Here is an 18,670-nt window from a genome sequence, read left to right as displayed (position 1 = left end):
CACACACACACACAGCCACACACACACACACAGCCACACAAACACACACACACTCACCGTGTATCACAGTCCCAAACCCCACTAACATTAAACCACAAACGGCTCATTTCATTTTTAAAACACAGATATACAAATCCATGTTTTATCAACGCCCACATAACGCCAGAGTGACGCGGACATTTGATTGGCAGGATCATAACAGCTGTCCTGTTGTGGAGCACGTTTGTTAATCAAAGCAACGGGGGAAAGTTGGACACGAGAGAAATACTAGAAGGAAAGCACTGTCAAAAAACAGCTTTGATGTATGGCTATAAGGCTGCAACTGTAATTAAACAATATTTATTGGTGTTTTCAGGGCCTACAGCATATGTTTCAGGTTGCTGTGTTTCATCACTGACAAAAAGCGCTGGCAACACAAACAAATGACTGCTGTGCTGGCAAATAAAAAAAGTATTTTTTTAACCAGCTCCTGCAAAAATAACAATTTATTTCTCATCGTAAATAGGAACATTCTTAGCCCTCACTAGCCCTCAAGTACAGTATATTGTTAAGTAAGGTGAAGTCAGGCAGGACTCGTGTTTTCTTCATGTCATAGAGAGGACTGTTCCGTTGGTGTGACGCTGTTCTGCCCCTAGTTGGTTTCAGGAGCAGACAGAATTCAATGGAAAGGAGGCACCTGAGGACAGTGACACCCGAGCATCCTTTATCTAGCTGAGTGGTTGTTAGGTTGAAATCTGAGTCCATGGTGGCTGAGTTTTTGCAGTCTGGTCTTTTGCTGTGGGCTGGTGTCTCCCAGGGCTGGGAGTGTCCTAGATATACTTGTTGGTCATAGGAGATAGTCGGCCCGTGGGTCCACATTAGCCTTGGTATACATCTGCCACTTTGCAGAAAGTCTGTAATGCAGATATAGAGGGACAAGGGGAAGAGGAGGCCCTGCCAAACCATTAAATCGCCTCTGTCCCTGTGTGAAGGATTATTCTGGTCAGTTACTCGGTGGTCTTGTAACTTGTTAAGTCAATTGTCAAAGCTTTCCCTGTTGAATTAACTACCTGAAAGTGTCGGTCAACACTCACATATTCCTTTGACCTAAACCCTCACATTCACACCCTGTGTTTGAACTCTGTTGTTGACTCTGCTGAGGTACTGACATAGTTGAAGTCATTGGCAGTAATCATGGCGGAGCCTTGGCTGTTAACAGAAGAGCAAGAGAGAACAGACAGAACAGATGAAAGTAGCCAGTCGAGTGTGGCTGTAGAATCTGACCAGAACATCACACAGAAACATATCGGCTAAGCTAAGGAAAAAGCTGGCCTATCAACTGTTCATTGAGGTTTTGTCATTCAATCCCTGAAAAGTGTAATTTCCTCTCTTCTGACAATTTTTTAAAATAATATTTGAGACTCTAGCCCCATAACGTAAAACATTCAATGTATTTTCAATTGTCGATGGATTTAAGCACTACTCCATCTCATCAGGCTTTTTGAACCCAATTTTCTCCCCTCCCAATGTCGTGATGACCTATTTGCGATTAAGGCCTTGATTCATTGCAGCAGCTCAGGTGCAGGGTAGATATTTCCTCCAAGCACATCTACCAAGCCACTCTGATTCTTATCACACTGCTAGCTCCACTGGGAAGTTTTCAGAGATACACAGTCACTGAGTAGAAGACATAATCAAGCCAACAACCACAGTTGAGCTCGCAAACATCAACCGCAGGGATTCGCCACAGCGTGACGTGAAAAGGCAACCACGTCCAAAATCCACTAGTCCATACTAGGCAACCACATCCAAAATCCACTAGTCCATCCTAGGCAACCACGTCCAAAATCCACTAGTCCATCCTAGGCAACCACGCCCAAAATCCACTAGTCCATCCTAGGCAGCGCTCTTCCAGTTTGCGCCTACCAAAATATTCATAATAGATTTTTATTCTGTTAGTGATCATTATTTTCAATAATTTGACATACTTTCTTGTGGGCCTCTCTTATTGGTTGCCATGGGGCCCACATACCCATGCACTCATTGAAGCTCTTCCTCTACATTGAAAGCAATAATCAAAGACTTTCACAAATTGAATACATTTTAAAAGGAATTCTCTTGAATCCTGTTTATAGAACTATCAAAGGCCTTTGATACTGTTGATCACTCCATTTTACTTTGCAAAGTTGACCTCCATGTTTGGGAAATGATGCCTGCTTGTGGTTTCACAAATACATCAGTGGTAGAACTGAGATGTTTAAATCAGAATTTCCTGATATGCATATCCCAAGGTTACATTGTGGTTCTCATTGTTTACACTGAATATTAATTAAAATGGAAAATAGATGGTAGTAAGTGCTGATTATTCAAAACTGGCACCTACCATAAACCAAGCCTCTGATTTACAAGCATTAGAGATATCACTGTCACAGTTGCTATTCTGCTTGGTGAGAAGATGCTATACAAAAACATGTTGTTGAATTAGTAAAGGAGGTAATGATCAATATTATGGTATTTTACAGAAATGTTTCCTATCTGATAGAAGAAAATAAATGGGGACATACTGTAAGTATATGCCCACAACAGCTTCTACTCTTAATCCATTGGATGCTTTAATTCACTCTGCCATTTGATTTATCTATGGTGACAAATTATATCTATGTATGTGGGATGGGCCTTTTTATATATTTATTATATCTTCATGTTTATCTTTTCCTTATTTACAAAGTGATCTTGCAGAAAATTCCAGCACATCTGATTTCACTTATCTAGGTTCAATCAATCAAGTATGAGAACAAAACTTTGTAGCGGATACGCTACTAGTAGCTTCTAAACTTGCCTTTAGTTGCAAAAGTTGCTAAATAAGGCTTTAATGCCTCATGTCTTTAAGCAAATTTAAATCATTGCAGGAAGTGTGAGGACAACCATTCAGTGTATCTAAAGCACACACACATCACAAACCTGTGTAAATGTGTGTGCTTTAGATGTACTGAATGTGTGGTGGTAATATCAAAAATATCATTATGTGTACATGGCAGCCTAAAAACAGAAAGGGTTTTAAATGTTCTTTCCCTAAATATATCTTGTTAAATTAAAATACAACTAATAAAATCACACAGTTAACTTTCCTTATATGTTATAAATGCATGAAGTTTGATTCAAACCAGATCAGATCATTGTCTTAATGAATGGCTCTGCAGGCCAATGGCTACAGCAGCAGTACAGGTTTTATTTAAGCCTTCTGATGATACATGCACGAAAAAACAGTTTGGCAACATACTTGCATCTATACATTAAACATGTAAATACACTAAACCTGATACCTGATGTAGCTATTCTGTTTCTGTTATAACCACAGTACATCATCCTCTGAGAATATGCCTGGGCCATTCTGCTAGACATCAGGGTCTTATTGACCTTCAGCCGCAGGGTATTGGACAACAGAAAGGGAATGTGACACAGGCTAATGTTCTCATTTGATGAATTCAACAATTTACTATTTTATTTGCAATGGGTATTTGTATTGATTTCCCAGTACTCTATCGAGAATGTGGCGCTCAATATCTTATCTCCAGGTGTTTGTTCATACCATCAAATGTTTTTTGTTATGCACACACTGCAATCATACAGTATCAAAGTGCATTCCTACTGTTCCCTCGAGATCCTGGATTGGCTTAGATTGTTGGAAAAAATTGAAACTACAGCATGATGTGCACCATCAAGAACTTGTTGTTTCTTACACATTGTTAATGCTAGCTAAGCGATATTAGCATAAACATGACATCAGTTAAAATACCTTCAAATCACTACAGTGATTGGGGACTGTAGTCCATCCTGTGTGATTGGTACTATACTGCCACCATGTTACTCAGATGAGAGTTAATGCAGTGGATGTCAGGCATTGACAACACCTTATCAAACCTTCCTCTCGGGAAGGGCCAAATAGCTCTCAAATCCCTGTGCTCTGAAATGTTCTCTTTCTCCCTGTTGTGTGATTCTGTATCCTTTTCTTAGAAAATGTGGCATGTGTCACTAGTTCATCGAGAAAGGTGAGAAGTCAAAGGAGCAAACATAAAGACAGGGTCAAATCTGTGCTCTTCTAGTCTCTCCTTCCTTCAGTACGTCTCCTTCTGTCATATTGTCACTGAACAGAAAGGGAAAAAGAAAGAGGAGTCAATGCTACAGTGCACCTCTATCAAACCCTGCCAGTCTCTCCTCTCCTCTACCCCCCCCCTCCTCCTCCCGTGGGTTTTCTGCACTTGTGAACAACAGGCATTTGTCCATCTTCCCCAGTTCAGACTGAGTGCTCTTCAAACTGGAGTGTTAGATCATCTGAAGAGTCTCCCTGCATGTCTCTCACACAGGTTGTTTGCCAAAAGCAAATATCCCAAATGTGAAATATTCAAGGATTTTATTTCCAGGATTTGTAACTTCAAGGATAACCCTGTCAGTGGTGTAACGAGAGAGGACAGAAGAGCCTGAGCAATAACATGTCAAACTCTTATGGATGTACTCAGAATATGCTCAAACAGTACACGTTGCTGAACTGAGAGTCAAGCATCTGTTTTGGCTGGTCATTTACTATCATTAGCATCACATCCCCGTTGCAGTTGTTGTATTGGGGCAGACAGGCTGCAGTAAAGATGCAGTAGCAGTGATGCGGACGCTGTAATCTCTTCACTATTGCCTCTGTCAGGCTTCTATGTGATGTTTATATTGTGGCTGCAGGAACAGAATCTCCACTGTTTCTAGAGGGGCCGGCCCACAAAAAAAGATCGGTTTTCCCTTGAGCAAGGCACATAAGCCTTTAGGCAAGACTGAATGCTAATGAACTGAAATAAAGATATCTTACATATATCACTGATCTGTAGGCATGCGCTTGGGATGTCACCATGGTTCATTTCAGTGCTTTAAAGAACATGCACACTCACACACTCACACACTCACACACTCACACACTCACAGCACTGACTAAAAGGCTGAGTGAGGTTTGTGCCTGACCTAACCCAGTGTTAGTGTATAACTATAGCTTTGCTTTCTGTTGTTATCTCTGTGCACAGTCTTTGTGTTGGTCCGCCTGTGTGTCTGCATGGGTGGGGTATGTCTGGAATTGAGACACATTTGCCCCTTGGTGACTTACAGTATCATTTCCCATTGTTATCACTGTCTATGTCTTCCCTGAGTGTTCCCACCTGATAATCACTGGATCATCGTTATCTCTCGCCACATCACTTCATTGTCAGACACCTCCCATCCCTCTAAATGGACATGGTTTGTATGAGTGTGCGTGCATGTGTCTGATCCACATCTAATGTCCTCAGACAAGGTGCTCACAAGGTTTTTTGGCAAAGTGTTTAGGTTTAGGCCATAGGGTTAATGTTAAGTTGAGGCATGCAAGCTAAGTTATTGAGTTTGATGTTTGGGTTAGGATAACATTTTGGGTTTAGGGCTAAAGAATATGGATGCTGGGTCAGGTCCCCACAAGGATATGAAGAAAAGCCTGTGTATGTGTGCATGCAGGAAACACAGTCAACTGTGTTTAATAGGAAGGAAGGGAAGAAGGAAGTGCATGTGGAGGTGCAGCACTTAATGCTTTTTATTTCCCTGCAGCTATTGTGGAGACAGCTCTTTAAACACTTGTAATTGTGTTTTAACGTCTGGCTCTTCCTCACGGCTAGCTGCCTTTATTACTGCTTTACCTGCCGCCCAACTGGCCAAGCGGAGCATTGTCTTTATTACTGCTTTACCTGCCGCCCAACTGACCAAGTGGAGTGTTGAGTACTTTATTACTGCTTTACCTTCCGCCCAACTGGAGTGTTGAGTACTTGATTACTGCATTACGTTCCACACAACTGGCCAAGTGGAGTGTTAAGCCCACAACATTGTTGTTTTAAAGTGTAAAAAATGCTTAGTGCAGTTCTTTGTGCATTTTAGTATATATAGTACATCCGATCAGTGGTTGTTGGTGGCCCATATGATGCTACAGTACATTATTTACTGACATGAGGACTTTCGCTTGGATGTTGTTGTAACTCCAAAGTGGCCATTATTTTTTATTCAGGCAAACTCTACTTGCGCTTTGAAGTAAAGTCCCGTCACCAGAATAACTTGAGATTCCCCTTTATAATATCACACCCATAAATTCATTCAGAACATGTCAATAAATAATAAGACATTCAATATGCCTTATGAGAAGACCGGAGGACTCCCCTGACGCTGTTGTGTAGGAGAATAATGAATGCTGTGAGGTTACCATAAGCAGTTTTACTGCATCACATCATTATTTAATTTGTCACTGCTCCCAGCATCTCTGTACAACTCCGTAGGATTACATTAATATGGAAGTTTATATATTCATGAGATTGAGTTTATCCATCCTGGCCCATAGTGATCTGCCACCGGTCCTCCCCAGTGCAGGTTTTACCTTTTAGCTTAACTTTAATCTTTCTATTTGTCCTACATACAGTTCACAGTAATGTTATCTAGACTCCAAAGAAAAGAGTCCTTCAAGAAAAGGTTCTTGGAGTATCCTTTACTTTGAAACTGTGGAGGAACCCCTAGAAGTTCTTCAATAATTTTTGTAGATGTATTGTAATAAACTATTTATATTGTTACCCAAAGAACCATATGAACAACCAACCCACTCAAAAAAAATACAGAGGTTCTTCTAATGGTCCTTGAAAAACATATGGTCCTTGAAGGAACCCCTAAAGGATCCCCCAATGACCTTTTCTTTTTATAGTCAAGGCAATATTCTAGTAGAAATGTATTTCATAAAGCCCTTTTTGCAGCAGTAGTTGTCACCAAGTGCTTTTACAGATACTCCGCCTGAAACCCAATAGAGCAAGCAACAACAGAGTTGATGCACAGTGGCTAGGAAAAACCCCCTAATACGGTTGAAACATAGGAAGAAACCTAGAGAGGAACCCGATTCTGGGGGGTGGCCAGTCCTCTTCTGGCTGGTGTGTGTGTGTAATCCTCTCTTGTCCCTAGGTTGTATCCTAGTGGTGTGTGTGTGTGTGTGTGTGTAATCCTCTTTAGTTGCTAGACTATATTCTAGTGGTGAGTGTGTAATCTTCTCTAGTCTCTAGACTGTATTCTAGTGGACCGCAGCAGACCACAACTCTTGGGCCAAGGCCAGGATCATCAGACTTCTAGGTTTTTGATAAGTCTGTTCCCATTAACAGAGCTATGCAGCCTGGAGAGATTATCGACCTGAGGCACAATGCTTATCTGATGCAGACAACAGCAGCTCCCTCACTTCGTATACCAACCCTGCTGCTTGTGCTGTTCAAGGCCCTCTTACTACTTGTTTAAAGGCTGTGTGATTTGATTTCATTCCGGCATCGATTATTTTGGGGGCCTGGTGTGTTTCTTCATTATTTATCCATTTGGGTTTTGGTGACTGGGGCCAGCAGGCTTTGTGTGACTGCTGTCATCTCTCTCTGTATTAGAGGCAACAGCGAGGGAAGAGTCTTCAAAAGGAACCCCTGCACCGTCCACAAAGCCAATGGTAGTTTGATATAAAAGGCCATTATAGTGTCATTAGCTGAGCTGCTTTCATGAGCTGGGCCCCTATAGCTAAACACAGGACCACAAGACAGAAACAGATCTTTGTTAGGTTGTGGTACATACAGTATTACAGGCTCATCTCTGACTATGCTCATCTCTGACTACGTTGACTACAAAATACCTACTAGGGTTGGAAAATTCCTTGAAACCATGGACAGGGCCAAAGGTAGGAAATAGCTCAACACCCACTGCCAAGCGCTAGACCACCAAAGGGACACCAACTGGTTACAAACCACCTTGAGACAGGGCCGGGTATAGCCTACAGCATGAGTGTTGGCCTTTAGGCATGGTATGGTGTAAGCCAGTGACTCAGCCCAAGATTTGCATTGGATAGAAAATAATCCAGTGGAGATGCAAGGATGGTTCGTCAATCCAGAGCCTTGCCATTCACCTTCACGCACTTGGGCCAGACTAAACTTAATTATAAAGATAAAGATTTAAAGGTTGAGACTGACTCTGCATCTTTCACATGCTTGTTTATAAATTGTAGGTACAGCAAGGAACATTGTATCTTGTGATCATAGCGTATAGACAGCAGGACCAATTCAGAAAGATAGGTAGGAGCAAGCTCATGTAATGCTTTGTAGGTTAACAGTAAAACCTTAAAAACAGCCAATGGAATACGGAGCTCCTTCACAGTTGTTTTGAGATGACTGTTTAACCCTTATAGTGATTGTCAGATTTGACAGCAGATACTTTTGTTTCTTGGAACCCAAAACAGTTTTCAGCTAGAAATTATGTTATATGAGTCTGCTGGGAGGGTTTGAGTTAAATGCTCTAATATGACACATTTTCCTAGCTAGTTTACATGTTTTTTCTATGTTTGACTTTGTAACCCCTGACTGTTCCATTCTAACAATGTTGGTCCCCTCGTGAATAACAATATCTCCAACCTCTCTATACACTGTAATACACATATAGTTTGGGGGACATACAGCAGGCTCAGGTTTGGCTAGTTTGGGGAACATATAGCAGGCTCAGCTCTGGCTAGTTTGGGGAACATATGGCAGGCTCAGCTCTGGCTAGTTTGGGGAACATATAGCAGGCACAGCTCTGGCTAGTTTGGGGAACATATAGCAGGCACAGCTCTGGCTAGTGTGGGGGACATATAGCAGGCTCAGCTGGATTGGACTTCAGCCTCAAATACATACATTTACGGTATCTTTTTCCCATTTTTTATTTCCCTGCAGTCTCTTCCGGAGAGCTTTTATATTTTTTGAGCTCCCACCTATTTTTGAGACCTGTAAGTAAACTTGCAATATTGAGCACCTCTAAAATGTAAATAATGGCCCTGCACACTCTTGTTACAAGTCTCACAATGACATTCCAATATTTTGGAATCTAACCTTCTATGTTTCTCCGCAAAAGGAGTAAAACCCTGTTATGATGATCCTCATGAGTGGACATCTGCTTCCAACCAGTGCTGGGTGGCAGGTCTGACAAGACAATAGACAGGGCCACTCTCCGCCAGTCACTGCAATGGGCACTGAGGATGTGATACTGTCTGGAAAACTGATCGCTGTGTATTGAAGTCCCTGACTGTCCTCTTGCAGTCATCACTTTGGCAACGAGAAGTGTAAATGGATTTTGGGAGACATGATTCATTTCGCATTAGCTGGGCCTGTCAATCAAGAGCCATCAGGGCTCCTTTTTAATATATAAAAAGCCTCTTTCCTCTCTGCTCTATCAGTCTTACCTCCATCAATCCTTGGCTGAGTTAAGAAACTCAATCTCAATAGTGATTTATTTTCTTATTAGAGTTATTCAAGGTACAAGTGGAGATTATAAGGAGACTGTGAAGTTGTTACTGAGACTTGTGTTAGGCACTGTCAGCGCATACTGATTCTGTAGTGCCCCCAAGTGGCCAGGAGTCTGTATTACCAGAATGTTCCAGGACCACATTTCCCAATCTGAAAAAAAGTGCCAGAATGGATGCTTTTGAAATTGATTTTGTTGTTTTTTTGATTTTGATGGTTCTGAACAAGAAGAGTTGTCCTTTCCAGTATTCTCTGAAGATATAGGCAACAATTAAATAAACAGCAACACAATGAAATGTATTTAGTTTTAAGTGTACCGTTGGTTATAACCAAAGCCTCTTTAATCTCTTCTCTCTCCAGTGTTCATCATGGGGTCTGGGCTGCTGGTCTATCCCTTTGGGCTGAACTCCACCCTGGTGAGGTCCTTCTGCGGGGACTCAGACATCTACTACGCCGGGGACTGCCAGATCGGCTGGGGATACATGCTAGCCATTGTTGGCGTCATGCTCACACTCTTTCTACCCTTCTTTGCCAAATACGCCCCTAAGGAACACCTGTCCCCAACCCCCCTGCCCACTCTCTTATAGGGCAACAACTGTCTCTGCCCTCATGCAGTCAGTCTGCCTCAGTACTTCTACTTCCCTGTATGATGTCATGGAGATGAAGAATCCCCTGCATCCTCTTCTTTAGGATGTCATTTTAAAAAGCCCTGCTCTCTGATACAACTAAACTACACCCAGCTGTGAACAACATTTATGTAGTCTTCCTTCATGAAAAAGGTATTTCTCAAAGATAATTGATGTAACAGAATAGAATGTTATGTTCCTTCTTTTTTTAACCAACCGTTGTCAAATGTTACCCTGCTATTTTTGTGACCAACAATCACAGAAAATTTCAATTTGTAATACCATTTCTGGTTACACTTATTTGAAACGAAAACAACCATAATAAATATAACATCTGTCCAAATGGACGGATGTATACAGCACATAAACATTCCTATCATGTTATACAATGTTCGTTTAATACAACAGTGACTAGACAGAAGGTGATGGTCAGGATGAACAATATTATGACTCCATATTTACATTAAGAGGGGTCATGTAGTATAACATTCCAGAATAATCAGGGAGTGGTTTGCATGTGAAATTGTGGGATTTTCTTTTTCCTGAGAAGGTCAAGAATGGCTTGATATTGATATGAGATATTGTGACAGCTATCATGAGAATAGCCAATATGAGACAGTTTGAAGTTATCATGTGATTACATACAATAAGACTACACGATTTTGACAGTTTTCATGAGTTTACTGAAAATACGAGACATTGACAGTTATCAAAGGTTGTGGACAAAGTTCAGCTTCAATGTTTCAGTGTGGATTTGTGAAACCATACAGACAATTGGAAACCCATCAGACAATGAGACAAGGCGAAGATCGAAAAGGACATGAAAATGGAATCAGATCTCAAGACACTGAGCACATCCAAACATTCTGTCCAATACATTTTGAAGAGAGTAATTTACAGGGATGAGAAACTGGTCGAACTTGAGGTGACATCCAAAATAATGCACCCCCCCAACCCCCAATTATTCAAATATTTTCACGTGACCTTCTACTTGTATTGGAACAATTTTTCCAGGTGTCTGAAATACTCAAAAATAATGAATATGAACACAAATAACATTTACTGTAGCAACCCATAAATGCATATTTCAAGTTAACCTTTTCAGCATGGTTTTGTGAAAGTTAATGCCATTTAGGCCAGAAGGTTGAGCGTTCATGTATCACCATCAACAATATCACTCTCCTTGACTGTCTCATTACACTGGTCAGAGCTCACTCTTCTTGACTGTCTCATTACACTGGTCAGAGCTCACTCTCCTTGACTGTCTCATTACACTGGTCAGAGCTCACTCTCTTTGACTGTCTTATTACAGTGGTCAGAGCTCACTCTCCTTGACTGTCTCAATAGACTGGTCAGAGCTCACTCTCCTTGACGGTCTCATTACACTGGTCAGAGCTCACTCTCCTTGACTGTCTCAATACACTGATCAGAGCTCACTCTCTTTGACTGTCTCAATACACTGGTCAGAGCTCACTCTCCTTGACTGTCTCAATACACTCTCTTTGACCTAATATTATAAAATATGTTAAAAAAAACCACCTGTTTCTGTGTCGGATAACTGCATTCTGATGACAAGACGTCAACTTCAACAAGCACTTCAACAATCATGGTTTGCATGATTTCTTCAACACCACAAACAAATCAGTATGTCAATCTCAACAAACATACATCCCTCCCTAACTTTTACTCAGTATCAAAGGATTAACTTGATAGTTTCTAAATGTCATTTACACTTTTAGACCAACTACAGTATGGATACTATAATGATCACTTGAACAAGCAAACATGCTCAACTGACCATATAGACCTGTGCATGGTAATAACACAATTTTTTGTAATCACCCTTTGAAAACATGAGAATGTTTGTTACAGATTTGATGGGATTACATGGCATTCTTTTACCAACATTTATGAGAGGTTCTAGTGTTAATGTGGTTGTCTTGGTAACCCAAGTCATTATTCTTTAAGTTTTTACAAAACAGGATGTTTAGGATTAATTTCACAAATAAAATGTCCTCTCCATTCAAAATTCAATAAGAATTCCAGTTCAGTCTTTGAATTCAGAGACCATTTAATTCCCTTCAATTCCAATATTAATAAATTCCCAATTTCCAGCAACTCACACAAAGTAGCATAGCCACTTCAGATAGCAAACCCGAGTGGTCATTGGTCAGCGACTTACTCAGACTAATGTGCGCTGGTCTCACTAGAATGAGGTTGCAAACCCACCTGTCACCCCTGCCTCCATCTGTTTGGTTCTGGGTATCCTTTTGCGAGGGGACCAGTACTGCATACCTTGCTCATTGCCTATGGGGATTGCTATTAATGATAATATGGACTGATATCGTTATTAGTAGTACTGTATACATGATCATGTGACCCCAGAGGAGGAGAACACCACGACTTGTTAGAGTATTGTTGTGCATTGTTCTCCAATAAAAGGTTAAACTAATACATGGCGTTTTCTGTCTGAATTATAATTCCAGTTAATTAAATTCCCTCAGATTTGCACTTTGAAAATGTTGCAGTTCAAACAGCCTAGCTATACTGAAAATATTTACAGAACATTATAAATATCACAAATTATAATTATTTAAAACTTAACCTAGTGCATTTATCACATTAAATGGGAAAAGTAAAAATATAGAATTCCAATTCAAATCAAATTCAAGCAGCCAAACATTCCTATTTGAAAATGCAACTGAACTGCTCAAAGACCAATTTAGGAAAAGGAATTTATTGGAATAATTAATTAAATTGGAATTGACCCCAACTTTGCACAATAATAGTTACAATCCATTGTTTTGGACTACATTGAACCATACGAAAGGCAATGAAATAAGACTTTGTCTAGGCATTGTAGACTAGAGTGCAGAGGAAGTTGGGGTTAGTTAATAGTTAAACAGCTGATCTAATTAGATGATCTGCTCTGACAACACCTACATGTGCCTTTATAACAGAACCAAGACAAGTTAATTCAATACTTTTAAAATCAGGTTACCATCTACTTCAGCTTTTACATCAACTATGGATATTGTAGTGTAAAAAGTTTTCATTTTGTTATTTTGCTGTGTGCTGTAATTTTCCTGTATGCTTCAAGATGTACATTATAAATGTGTGCAACTTTGAAAAATGTTTGATAGATAAAAAAAAGGTCTTCTAAAAGCTAGAAAGTAACGACAGAGAGGTATATTCTTTAGAGGCAAATCACTGTAATCACTAATTAAAAAGTTTGCATTAATAATGCATTAATTTCTGGCATGGCCATATACCATGTTTTCAGAATCAGTGGCAAAGCAAAAGCTGTCCACACTGAATTTACCCTCCAGTTATTGGTGCTGACTTTATACATTAGCCACATAATGTGTGAAGCATGGCTAAAACAATTACCTTCTCAGATAAGATCATAGACTCTTTTTGGTCACCCTATACCTGCTGTTTTTGTCATGTTCCATAATTTCCTTACTATGCCGCCAATAAATTAAATTAGAGTGGCTGTACATACCTTCTGTATTCCAAGATGTGTGTGTGTGTGTGTACTGCTGGGTTGAACTTTGAAAATTGCCAAAAGTATTTACAGAGTCCTAAAAACAAATTGTAATTGCCATGATTTGAAAGAAATACTTGTATTTGTTTTGGACCTCATACTGTGCTTGATATTGGGAATTGCTGGGGTTCATTTGCTTAAGGATGTTTCCTGAAATGCTGAAACATTGTCTCAGCACTGGTAAAACTGTTTTTGTATAGTAGTATTGGGTTTTCCATTGTAATATGTTGGTTGTAAATAAGCAAATAACTGTGCGTGAGCTCACTTTTCATTCTAAACTGCCCTCTGCCCCCTGTGTTTTAAAGATATATTTTGAAATAATACCTCATCAATATGTTTGTTTTACCTAAAACTAGCCTCTTGACAATATTTGCTGTTCTGTGAATTTTCTTTGTAATAAAATATGAAAGAAATTAGGAAAATAAAGAGGTTTTATTTGTGTCCAAAAAAAATTGAAATGTGTATGGTATGTAAAACAGGAAGATAACAAAATAGCTGCTCATTTACAGATGCAGTTCCATATATGAAATTCATGAACACAATCTTACTTTGTTGCTGGTCAACAACTGAATGTCACCCCTTTCAGAATACCCAGGTCACGGCATTCATTGAAAATTAACAGGAAAACATGTGCTACTTAGATCTGAAAATGTTGTCCAAGATCTACCTACAGTAGGATTCTGTACAGACAACTGTGTTAATAATGTCTAATAAATCAGCAAACTCAAAACATATTAATTCTTACCAGGAGCAATAAGCAAAACTATTTAAACACCCTTTAACTGTTGACTCTAATCTTTTCCATGCGTCTAATCAGACTTCACTAAGTGATTTCACCACAATCCTCATCTCAATGTCTGAAGCTTTGACAGACTCATATACCATCCTCTGCTCTGAGGGCAGAGCGGCTCTGACTGACACACAGATGAGTGTGTCCCTTGTGCGGTCAAAGTTCCCCACACAGCGGTGCACCTGGCCTCGGATCAGCCTTGGCAGCTCCAACTCCTGGTGGGGACAAATCAGACACAGGTCAAAAATAAAGTGCAGAAACCTAGCACAACATTCATAATGATTTGAGCACATAAACTACTCCTTTACAGTGCTGCTGATCAGTAGCAGCAGGTAAAAGGAAAGTACATTCTGAGCCACAAAGGTCTGATGTTTTTAAGAGCCACTCTGGTCACATGATCAATCAGTCTGAAACCTCCTGCGAGCTGAAAAGTACCACCTTGCAAATCAATCATTGATTTAGAGGACATAAGAGTGACAACCGATGCCATTCAATGGAAACACATAGATCAGTGCACTCCCCTCCCCAAAAACGACCTGTTGCACAACTGAATCTCATTTTAATTAGGATAGTGATTGGTGGTGCTATACCTTGGTGACTTCACTTTTACACAAGAAAGCCCTTGACCACTTATTATTTCTCAATTTCCTACAAAAGAACTGTTTCTGACTCACATTTTCATAGAAGACACACTGCACCACCTCTTTCCCATCTCTCATGAGGAAGTTCTTAGCTCCATGAGACCCAGCCGTGACTGCGGAGTCCAGAGTAGCTGTGCCAGGAATATAACACAATATTACAAAATACAATAACACAAACACTTTGTAAATACAGTACAGGAATGTACTAACAATTTTAGTGAACATACTTGTATGATTAACTAACTAACCAAAAATCTCAAACAAGTACAGGGCCCTGTCCTTGAGCCGACTCCAATGTCTCATGCCATCAATGACAGCAGTCAGGATCCTCAGGGAGTTCTCAGCTGTTGGTTTGACCTGAAGCATAGGTGGCAGATTCCCGACATGGATGCATTAATCACCGATCTAGCATTGACCGATGTCATTTCTAAAAGACTTGTATAATAAAATATGTTGAAGATGTATAGCATTAGCTGTCATATTTTACTTGTCATTTCTACATTTAAAAGTTTACTTGAACTTGAATGGATACTTCTCTCACATTTATGTACTGAAATCATTAAGACATACACAACTTCAGTGTGACATCCCCCCACTTCAAAAAAGAATAGTTCAGGACTACAGCACTTAATACCATAAATCACAATTATCTAGGATAGACTTAGCATGTACAGTACATGCTGTACCTGAAACTTAGAGGTACTTTGTGTTTGATATGTGTCTCCATTGTCCTTAATCAGTGGTTTCTGTGGCCCAGTATTGGTGGTACTTTTAAACTTCCACGACACATCCTGCTTCTGCTTCTGTAGTCCAGGACCAGGATTTGGCTTGCATGTAGTACTAGGAGTTGGTCTGCTTGGGGGGCCAGGAGTTGGTCTAGACTGCTGGGAGTAAATGAGCTCAGGTGGATTTGCCTGTACTGGTCTGTAGCCTGCCTGCTGCTGCTGACCCATCTCAGAGTGATAACTTGAGGGTACCAGGTTGCCATGTGTGCTCCCGCTGCCTCGAGGGCTGTTGAACATGCTCTGTCTGGAGTCTGTCAGGGCTCCGTAGTCCCTCATCACTGTTGGCTGCTGCTTTCCCAACTGCAGACTGGACCAACACAATATAGAATATGATAGCGTGACTCAGAACTTTTTTATATTGTACTGCAAACTATATACACTCACCTAAAGGATTATTAGGAACACCATACTAATACTGTGTTTGTTCCCCTTTGCCTTCAGAACTGCCTTAATTCTACGTGGCATTGATTCAACAAGGTGCTGAAAGCATTCTTTAGAAATGTTGGCCCATATTGATAGGATAGCATCTTGCAGTTGATGGAGATTTGTGGGAAGCACATCCAGGGCACGAAGCTCCCATTCCACCACATCCCAAAGATGCTCTATTGGGTTGAGATCTGGTGACTGTGGGGGCCATTTCAGTACAGTGAACTCATTGTCATGTTCAAGAAACCAATTTGAAATGATTCGAGCTTTGTGACATGGTGCATTATCCTGCTGGAAGTAGCCATCAGAGGATGGGTACATGGTGGTCATAAAGGGATTGACATGGTCAGAAACAATGCTCAGGTAGGCCGTGGCATTTAAACAATGCCCAATTGGCACTAAGAGGCCTAAAGTGTCCCAAGAAAACATCCCCCACACCTTTACACCACCACCACCAGCCTGCACAGTGGTAACAAGGCATGATGGATCCATGTTCTCATTCTGTTTACTCCAAATTCTGACTCTACCATCTGAATGTCTCAACAGAAATCGAGACTCATCAGACCAGGCAACATTCTTTCAGTCTTCAACTGTCCAATTTTGGTGAGCTTGTGCAAATTGTAGCCTCTTTTTCCTATTTGTAGTGGAGATGAGTGGTACCCGGTGGGGTCTTCTGCTGTTGTAGCCCATCCGCCTCAAGCTTGTGCGTGTTGTGGCTTCACAAATGCTTTGCTGCATACCTCGGTTGTAACGAGTGGTTATTTCAGTCAAAGTTGCTCTTCTATCAGCTTGAATCAGTCTGCCCATTCTCCTCTGACCTCTAGCATCAACAAGGCATTTTCGCCCACAGGACTGCCGCAAACTGGATGTTTTTCCCTTTTCACACCATTCTTTGTAAACCCTAGAAATGGTTGTGGGTGAAAATCCCAGTAACTGAGCAGATTGTGAAATACTCAGACCGGCCCGTCTGGCACCAACAACCATGCCACGCTCAAAATTGCTTAAATCACCTTTCTTTCCCATTCTGACATTCAGTTTGGAGTTCAGGAGATTGTCTTGACCAGGACCACACCCCTAAATGCATTGAAGCAACTGCCATGTGATTGGTTGATTAGATTATTGCATTAATGAGAAATTAAACAGGTGTTCCTAATAATCCTTTAGGTGAGTGTAGATTATAATCTACATCAGGGCTATTCAATTCCGGTCATCGAGGGCCAAAACACTTCTGACTTTATCCTCTAATAATAACATGGGACCGGATCGGAATAGCCCTGATCTACATATTAACAGTATCTACATGGTAAAAAAAAAAAAATTCTAACATGTCACATCTAGAAAGAGCTCAAGAGACCAATCAAATGACCGTACCCTGTATTCTCAACTTTGTATGGGTGTCCAAAGCTTCTCCCCAAAGGTCCTCGTTGGCTGTTAGGATATTCAGACTGTGTTTGAGACTGCTGTTGGTTCCCTTGTCTGAGCCACCGAGTTTGACCAGCAGGTGCAGGACACCTTGAGGCTTGGTCTTGGAAATATCCTGTGTAAGCTGAGCAGAACAAGAAGGTATTTAGCTCAAACACATTTCTTTGCATATAGTGTCATCTAGTGGCAAAGACAGTAGAATCATGGTCTTTAAAAATTTTAAATGATGACAAATACTATGAATCACAGAACACATCTAATAGCTACTAATTAAACTTATGACAAATCCTATGTGCCTTACCTGTTGGGTTTTCTGATGATTTAGAGCTTTGTGTTAACATGTTTTCTTTGCAGCATTCATTCTCTGATGGATTCGATGTCAAAGGCAGCCTGCTCCTTTTCTTCTGGTTAAACAGAGGCACAGAGAGGCAACCTAGAAAGACACTTATGAGAAAGAGCCAACTGTTTCTGTCTGTTTTGTTTTTACAAAGGTTTGACAGGTTTGCAGCCATCACCTTTAAATAAAATGTAAATGAAACGTCACAAACCTGCTGTAGGTCTAGCCTGTTGGTTTTCATATCTCCTCATCTTTTTCTCAAGTCTTCACTCAATCGAAAAATCTGAATTTAATGTAAAATACTTTAAATTAGGTAACCAGCCACCTTTAGTTACATCAAATTAAGTCAACTTGAATTATGCTAAAGCTAGCTCAGCCTAATGATTGCTATCTATCTAAATAAATCTGTTCATTTATTTGTTGTAGGAGCTACCTAATAAAACTACTGAAGCGTTTAATGAAATAACGCATTTCGAGTGTAGCTCGAAAGTAGCTGTGGTAGTTGTTCTCAAGTAAATTGATAAATATTTATTTAGATAGTCATCTTTCCATTTCGATGAACAAACCTGGGACTCCCGCTCGACCTGGAAAGTCAGTTCTAGACACGCGCTCAGTACCAACCGCGATTTATTCCAGGCAGTTACACGTAGGCTGTTGAATAACTACCTATTGTACTGTAGAACGATTTCTACTTCTTAGGACGAGAGGCTATACATCTAGTACATTCATGTACCAACCAGCTTTTTCGACAAACTTTTCTTTTTCTGTTTTAGTGTTTTTACATTAAC

General features: G+C 40.4%; 2 protein-coding genes across 4 annotated transcripts in view; one reads left to right on the top strand and one right to left on the bottom strand.

The window, feature by feature from the left end:
• Positions 1 to 10,302, top strand: part of LOC109615898 (transmembrane protein 211) — a 106,827-nt gene extending 96,525 nt beyond the window's left edge. Inside the window, exon 3 of the mRNA XM_020047882.2 lies at positions 9,669 to 10,302. Coding sequence (XP_019903441.1) covers positions 9,669 to 9,895 — 227 coding nt within the window. The 3' untranslated portion in view covers positions 9,896 to 10,302. The remainder of the gene's footprint in view (positions 1 to 9,668) is intronic.
• Positions 10,303 to 13,916: 3,614 nt separating this feature from the next.
• On the bottom strand, positions 13,917 to 18,670 carry LOC105010999 (spermatogenesis-associated protein 22). Of its 3 annotated transcripts, none has more exons than XM_020047881.2 (8): positions 18,449 to 18,670; positions 18,094 to 18,165; positions 17,847 to 17,978; positions 17,495 to 17,669; positions 15,890 to 16,004; positions 15,161 to 15,269; positions 14,946 to 15,043; positions 13,917 to 14,486 (listed from the first exon to the last, which is right to left on the bottom strand). In XM_020047881.2, exons 2-8 carry the CDS (start codon positions 18,131 to 18,133, stop codon positions 14,295 to 14,297), a joined length of 861 nt encoding a protein of 286 aa, XP_019903440.1. In that variant the 5' UTR covers positions 18,134 to 18,165; positions 18,449 to 18,670; the 3' UTR covers positions 13,917 to 14,294. The 3 variants fall into 3 exon arrangements, with proteins under 3 accessions (XP_019903440.1, XP_010869021.1, XP_019903439.1); XM_010870719.3 differs by having other exon boundaries at positions 15,599 to 16,004; positions 18,449 to 18,669; XM_020047880.2 differs by having other exon boundaries at positions 15,599 to 16,004; positions 17,847 to 17,989; positions 18,449 to 18,461.

The sequence above is a fragment of the Esox lucius genome, chromosome 7, assembly GCF_011004845.1.
Source record: "Esox lucius isolate fEsoLuc1 chromosome 7, fEsoLuc1.pri, whole genome shotgun sequence".
Lineage (NCBI taxonomy): Eukaryota > Metazoa > Chordata > Actinopteri > Esociformes > Esocidae > Esox > Esox lucius.
Note: the sequence above shows the minus strand (reverse complement) of the source record. Positions and strands in the feature narration are given on the sequence as shown.

Coding starts and splice junctions, on each gene's coding strand:
- LOC105010999 (XM_010870719.3), bottom strand. CDS start 18,133: ATGAGGAGATATGAAAACCAACAGGCTAGACCTACAGCAG. Junction 17,670..17,846: donor ATCATCAGAAAACCCAACAG/GTAAGGCACATA, acceptor TGTTCTGCTCAG/CTTACACAGGATATTTCCAA. Junction 15,044..15,160: donor GTACTTGTTTGAGATTTTTG/GTTAGTTAGTTA, acceptor TTCCTGGCACAG/CTACTCTGGACTCCGCAGTC.